The sequence below is a fragment of the Populus trichocarpa genome, chromosome 18, assembly GCF_000002775.5.
Source record: "Populus trichocarpa isolate Nisqually-1 chromosome 18, P.trichocarpa_v4.1, whole genome shotgun sequence".
Classification (NCBI taxonomy): Eukaryota; Viridiplantae; Streptophyta; class Magnoliopsida; order Malpighiales; family Salicaceae; genus Populus; species Populus trichocarpa.
This window is the reverse complement of record NC_037302.2, coordinates 14,545,766-14,553,497: the sequence shown is the minus strand read 5'-3', so window position 1 is coordinate 14,553,497 and position 7,732 is coordinate 14,545,766. Positions and strand designations below refer to the sequence as shown.

Genomic DNA, 7,732 nt, shown 5'->3' with positions numbered 1-7,732 from the left:
CAATGTTATAAAATGATTTTGAATAACTCTAAATCACCATTGCCCATTGGTATCTTAAAATTAACGAAGTTGTTAAACCTATCTATTTACCCTAACACAATTTATAAGGTTAAACAAGTTAATTTAAAAAATATAATTTTAATTTTTTTATAAAAAAATTATAATAATATTATTTTTAAAAAAATAAAAATTAAATTAGGTTTTCACTTATATTAATGGATACAAATTTATGGAGTCAATTTGGTTAAATTAGATCAATTATAAATTGATTTTTTTTTAATTTAGGATCTATTTGGAAACGCGGTGCAAATCGCGTTTCCTTAAATTTAAAAAAGAATTATAAAAATTATTTTTTATTTTTAATCATTTTGATGTACTAATATCAAAAATATTTTTTTAAAAAATAAATAAATAAATATTATTTTAATATATTTCTTAAAAAAAAAAAATAACCTACTCTTAACACAATTTCACAAACACCTTCAAACAGACAAGTCATAAGCTGTTGTCACACCATGTCCGAACGAGTCTAATAAAACACGTCAACGTTAATTGAGGATGAATGCAAATTTTATTTCTCATGTTTGAAGACTTGTGACAATGAGCACACAATTCTTGGACTTTAAGCTAACCCAAAATGAGGTTACAAGAAACAATATTTATATTTTCATTTCAATTTCCATATCTTTTAAAGATCAATATTTATATGTGCAGTCAGGTTTTTGCAGCTTACGAGCACAATCCACCTAGCATGGAATCTTAAAGGGATCGCACCACACTTTGTCGGCTAGTTGTTTCCTCTACATTTCCTTCTTTCCCAGCCTGTTCCCTTTATCTCTCAACCTTTATTCCCTGATCAGGACACGCTTTGAACAAATCAATCAACAGTATTAGACATTGAAAGACAAGTTAATAGTAGAAAAATTTCAAGAGAGAATATCACATCAGCTGTGAGAAAATTGCAGGGCGTGAAGATGTACTAACAGAAATCTTGCTACGGCTGCCAGTAAAATTTATAGTCAAATTCAAGTATGTTTGCAAACCATGGTTTCTCCTCGTATCAAGCACTCAGTTCTGTTATAACCACAACTGCAAGAACACAAATACTGCACCCTCAGGCCTCTTCTTTCCATGGTTATTTTATGTTTCTCTTAGAAACAAGAATTTTCATCAATATGATAACCATCTAGGGTTTCCTTCTCTTGAATTTTTAAACACCTCAGTTGTTAAAAGTATCCAGTCTTGTAATGGTTTGTTACCTTGCAGCTCTACCACATAATTGAATGACTCTACTGCCACTTCATTTGCAACCCTACAACCAGGAAATTGGCTGAGTTTCTCTCACCTTGTATGGTGTCTTCCAGCAGCAAATGATGTATTGTTGGCGTTAGTTTAGCTTTCGATCCTTCAAATCATTTCATTTCAAAGTTATTTGTGTTCGGAATTTAATTGACAAAGAGCAAGATCAAGATCTTGCATTTGTTGTTCCTCACACTTATCAAATAGGTATGTATTCCTCTGAGAGAGGTATTTGAGGTCTATCAGGTGATCCTTTTAGTGCATCAATCGCTACTGGTTTTGATTATCGTGTGTTTCGGAAGGGTGCCATGCATTGGCTGTCCAGAGAGGACATCTGCATACTTTGACGTTGATAAAGAATGCTTTGACAATAATGTGCGGAAGGCCATGCCTCAGAACAGAAGGCATGGAAAGGTTTCGCTATTTTTGGGAATGCAGTTAACGATTCACTCTTTCCTGTTCGTGAAGTGGAGAGGGATCAGTACTCGTAAAGGTGGGTTATCAAGTGCTGTCAATCTTGGTAAATATACGAGTTACATGTGGGCGATGCATTCTTAGCGTTGCTGGGGCAGAGCAAAAGCATGGTCTGGCACCGGCGATGTGGGGACAACAGGGCATTGTTATAAAACCCAGAGCATATCGGGTCACTGGCCAGTTTTAATGTAGAACCAGGTGGAAATTTTATTTATTCAAATGCAATTAAACCGCAATCCAATCAAAACCTATAACAAACCCGGTTCAACTTTCATTTAAAAAAAAAAAACTCAAAACATGTTCTAACCTTTTTTTTATATAAAAATAAGAGAAGATGTTTTGGATTAAACAAGACCAACCCTGGTTAATCCAAGTCTTAGGCCAGTCCAGGTTGATCCAACTAACCCGGACTGACTTGAGTCTTGGGTCACTGGTTTTTATAACTAAGAGGATGCTGGTTTTTATAACTAAGGGTTCTTGACCACTTATGACCTGGCACTGAAGTTAACAGGTGTAGAAAGTACCATTTGATTTTGATAGCTCCTTTCCTGCTTCGTGGTTTGTGAATCCTGTCTAATATGGTGGTGCAACCTTTGAGGAGCTTGTTACCTTTATCTAAAAAACTAGTCGGTCCAGCTGACATCGTGTTCCTGTATCAGCATAATTCTTAAGATGGTTCGGCTGCTGCCTTTAATTATATGCACATAGTAAAAATCCCTTCCGTGGATATTGAATCTAAAAATACCTAGTAGAAGAGCTCCAAACCCGCCAAGTCTAGATCATGCTGGCACTTGGAGTTCAAGTGAAATCTGTTACTAGATAGAGTTGATGCCGGATACCTTACCTTTCACATGAGAGGCAAGATTGCCTCAATTTCCTACAAAATGGTGGCTTGATGACGCATAGCGAACTAAAATCTTCCGCAAATCCTGTGGCTTCTCAAGGTATCAAGATATTGCTGAGATAGGCCAACTGAGGGCGGCACCATGGTCAATACAACAAATTTGATGAAAGAAAGAAAAGACAAATCAACGAACTATTGCCTCTGGGATTGTCTCTAGAACAGTTCATACAGATGCTTAATAAAGCAGTAATGAAGTAACAAGCTAGCAAAACTTCTATGGCAAAAGAAGGGAGATTAAACACAACTCAAAGACCAAATGACCACCACCCTGTGTCTGCTGGAGAAGTACTAACATTGAACGTAAACAAAGCAAGACGGCAATTTCTGATAACTTTGATCAACAAAAATATCAAAAGAGAATCAAAACAAGGTAATAAAAACCTAATTCATCCTCCTGATTAGCTCATTGATAAAATCCTCACGATTTCCAGCATCACCTCCTTCAACATAATGATTTCTCTTTTTCTTCAAGCCTCCAAGTGGTGCCTTCAGCTGGAAAGGCCACAGGAAGTTGTTTGCCTCCTTGAAATGGGGTCCAACAGTAATAATTTCATGGATGAGATCTTCTGTGCAGATGATTCCATGCTTGCCCAAGCCCTGAAGTCAAAAAGGAATCAAGCCCACCCATTACAAAAACAGATTCTGGTAAAGCGATTAACTCAAACGATGATCAACCTACAGACCTGCTCAACGATTGAATTGTCAGTCAAGGGAATTCTCTGTTGGTTTAGTTTCCCAAAGCCCCTCTTGTAAATCAATTCTTTGACACTCTTTAAATTAGGATACCTGAAACCATTAACATCCCAGTAAAGAAATTTAGCAGAATGAGAAGACAATGAAATAAGATTACAATCATGAGATAAAAACACACCCAAATGTCACATAAGGCTCAACCCTGTGAAGCATATTCACGGTTGCTTTGTTAACTTTCAGGAATACACCATTAAATATCTGCAAACGGAAGACCAGGCAATGTGTTTAGTCAAAAATAATTCCATATCAATTTCTCATTAAAAAAACTTATCATAAGAAAATAATTGCACTAGCTTGAGTAATTTTATCTCTGAGAAAAAAAGGAGAATGCATTAATTAAAACATGGAAAAAGTTGTTAATGGCAAACAACTGCAGCCTGAAGAAATCCTTTTGCACTTCAATTGTGACCAGCGAAGACATTTTGACATTATTATTGCAAGACCTCATTATCGACATCATTAAGCATCCTAAACAAACACCCACCTATCAAAAAACACATCAAACTACAAATTGTATGAAGAAAAAAATTCCTGAGCTGACTTACCATTAATTAGAGAAAGATGTGAATAGATGCATATTTCACATTCTAGTTGATATTTTTATTAATTTGTTTAGTAAAATTGATGAAAAGAAAAGGAAAAAGTGAAACAAATGCCTCAACCTATGAGCCTCATATAGAACAGAATTCAGCTTGACACTTATCAGGGTTAAGGCACCATCCACTATTACACTACAAAATTTAGCATATCGTTTTAATGAAAATAAATATAAACTTTCATGGAATCAATGAAGTCACTGGAAACGAGGCATACCTGTCTCAAACGCAGAAGCTGCAAGATTGATCTTGTCTTTGGGTGCATGGCATTGATACTGAAAGTCATGGAATCCATAGCATTAAACAAATGTACCATTAAACTAAGATTAAGAGGTACAAGCTAAAGTAAATACAACAGTCTTACCCACGGATCCTGATGATAAACAACAGCTTAGCTTCTGGGTTGACATAGAACCCTCCCTTGAGTCTGGCTTCACGTTTCAGCCTAATAAGCTCCTTTTGCTGATCATGAGAGAAAAAAGCATTCCAAACAGTCAGAATTCAAATTAGTACCAAGTCAGCACAAAACCAATCAATAAAGCAGCACATAAAAGATTATATGATGCGGTATACTACCTCATCATCATACTCCTTGGCATACTGCTTAGCCCTATTGTAAATCAACTTGCGATTTTCAGCATTCTTCTTCTTCAAAGCTAGCTTCTCTTCCTTCTTAGCCAATGCCCATTCCTCGTTCCTTTTTTGCTTCTTCAACACAGACTCTGGTACCGCTACCTGAACTTCTTCCCCGCCCATCTCTCTCTAAACACAAGACGTAATAATCAAAATCAACCAGATGTCAATAACCCAGCACTCCAAAAGCAAAGCATGACCCCAAACTAAATAAAAGTAACCTATCAAATTCTGCATTTGAAGCAAAAATAACAACAATCCTTTACATCAAAATATGAAAACTAAGCAACCCTTCTAAGCTTACAGTAGAATGAGAAGCAAAGTTCTAGCTTTTTTTGCTTCTAAACCCAATAGATGGCCTTCAAAATAGCTTAATCACACTATCATTCAATAGAAGATATCAAAAACCATTATTTCAAAATCTAAAACTAAGCAAACCCTTTTGAAATCATTGTAAGAGGGCATATTGTTGATTTTTGTTTCAGCAAAATGAGAAGCAGAGTTTCTACCTTTTTGGCTTCTAAAACCAATAGAAGTGATTAAGAATTACTTAAACATAAGGATTTAGCAACCAAAGAGATATGATTGATAGCTCTGAAGAAAAAGAAATAGGAGAGACTGAGAGATTTACTTGTTGTTCGGCTTGATGGTGGCGACTGCTATCTTCAGAGAGAGAAGTGAAGGTGTCTTCGCTGCTCAAAGGTAAAATATATGAGAGTAAAGGATTAGGGTTTTTTGAGAGAGTTGTGGGCTTCATTTGCTAGGTTGCAACTCCTAAAGATTTTCAATATGTGGGCCTCTGTTGGACTGGCCCAACGCTAATCTAATTTTCGTGTTCCTTTCTCTCTTCTTCTCTTGTATTTTAAAAACAAAAAATACCAAACAACTCCTAAGGATCCGTCCATTCCATTTGATAGTAAAGCGAGTGGGGTTAGTGTTTTATCTCTGAAAATATTTATTTAATCAATACATCTTATAGTTTATCCTTGTTAATATCTCTTCTAGTTCAAATTAAAAACCGGTTTTAGTTGAATTTTAAGTCTAATTTCTAGATTAATCTAACTCTCATTAATTTATTAGGATAAGCCGAGTTTAATAACCGTGGGTAAAAAAATACTTGTATTTTCCCATCATATATTCATCCGTACATTAGTTGGTGCTTTTATCTCATTGTTTATCGGACTTTCCAGGGAATATTGAAAGCTACATACAAGACAAGACCAGACCAGACCAGACCAGACCAGAAGCTATTAATATGTTAGCTTGACGTTTACAAAACTAACTATTCACGTATTTACTAACATGTTTATTTGAGAAGCGAAAACTGCTGATGTTCTTCATTGATACCCACCCAGACAAAGAATTGCGATGTTTACAATATTAATATCATTGGTGACAAATTCCCATTGTCTGCACTCTCATCATCATGGCAAGATGCTAGCTATCCCTACATGATATCAGGGCATCACCAAAATTCTACCCAGATCCTTGCACACCGAAACCATTATATTCTTCGGCGGCATCATCAGATTTCAATAATTTGACAAAGACTTCTTTTTCCCTAGTTACTTCTGATCCACGACACAAATCACTCCAATTCAAAAAGCTTGTTCAAAGGTCCTTATTGTAGTCCAGTTTTATGTTGTTGTTTTTTATGTTTCCCGAGGGTCGTTTTAACATAAACTGGCGACATGCATTTCTGAACAAACTTTCTGAATTGAGGTGAATCAGAGATTATGGTCAAAGTACCAAAAAGTGTGTAAACTCATCAACAAACTAGATTCAAACCACTGTGTTCTTCAATCTTTATAATGTAGTCCAGCGCCATCAAATTTATAATGTTAGCTCAACTTCTTTGGAACTCTTGAATCAACATGAGACAAAAAAGCTAAAACAAATATGAGAACATGAACACTGATGGAGAATTTTATGATATGATATATAAGAAGTACGGTTTTGTAAATTAATTCTATTTGATACACAATAGATTCACCACTCTCGAAATCTCAAGCACCGAGACAATAATGTAAAACAGTCGAAAGTAATTATATTTCATAATTTTGATTCAGGATGGTGGCTCTCAATCTATGCCGATAGAAAAGGAAGGCTCTACTCAAGCATCCAATCAACTCTATAATCCAATACCAGAAAAGACTTCATCACCAAACTCACTAAATGAGGAAGTTAGTAATTGGAATGCTAGTGATGAGAGCATTGATACTTAAAACTTGACATCCTATTGAATCGGATCATTATTTAGAGAGGATGCTTTGCAAAGAATGATGATTTTGACATTTTATCATGGTGGAAAGTTCAAGGTGGAAATCTTACAACCTACTGCTAGAGATTTTATTGGCTATCCCTGTCTCTGTCATAGCTTTATAGTTTGCTTTTAGCACTAGCAGTAGATTGCTGGCTCTGCATTGTAGTAAACTTCATCCAAAGACCATGGTTATGGGTTGCTGAAATTGAAGAAGGTAACTCAATAAATATTTATGTTTTATTATAGTTATATACTTCTTAACAATATATTGAAGCAAGATCCTGACTTTTTATTAAATCCCACATTTCCAAATATATGCTAGACAAAATATGATATGATACTCCAAATTGTACAAAGATGTTAGAGTAATTTGAAAAGTATGTCCTAGAATCCATTGCTGTTATACTTGGCCTAGCTCGATAGATTAATTTAGGAAATTTGAAGCTCAACTTCGGTTGGATTTGTAATGAACTAAATAAGATATTAATTTAACTAAACTTATTCAACTTAATTAAGTTTTTAAATAATATAGTTAATTCATCAAAATTTAAAATTTAATTAAAATTTTAATGATATAGTTACTACAGCTAAAATTTAGAACCCTTTTCATGCTAGTTCTAGGATCGTGTCTGACGGGTCAGACAACTATTCTAGAAACTACTGGATAAAAAAGGTAAAGGGAATATAATTGTTTTTTATACTAAAGGGACTATTCAATTAATATTGATAAACTAGATGGACCAAAATATATAATCAAGACAATCTATTTTAATTTGCTTGATCCAACGGCTCTTAAACCCCAACATCAAT

General features: G+C 34.9%; 1 protein-coding gene across 1 annotated transcript; it reads right to left on the bottom strand.

Moving 5' to 3' along the window:
• Positions 1-2,799: 2,799 nt before the first annotated feature.
• Positions 2,800-5,439, bottom strand: LOC7484057 (60S ribosomal protein L7-2). Its single transcript, XM_002324645.3, has 7 exons — positions 5,291-5,439; positions 4,603-4,788; positions 4,391-4,488; positions 4,244-4,301; positions 3,549-3,628; positions 3,361-3,463; positions 2,800-3,274 (listed from the first exon to the last, which is right to left on the bottom strand). The coding sequence occupies exons 1-7, from the start codon at positions 5,414-5,416 to the stop codon at positions 3,059-3,061; spliced, it is 867 nt and encodes a 288-aa protein (XP_002324681.1). The 5' UTR covers positions 5,417-5,439; the 3' UTR covers positions 2,800-3,058.
• Positions 5,440-7,732: the final 2,293 nt, after the last annotated feature.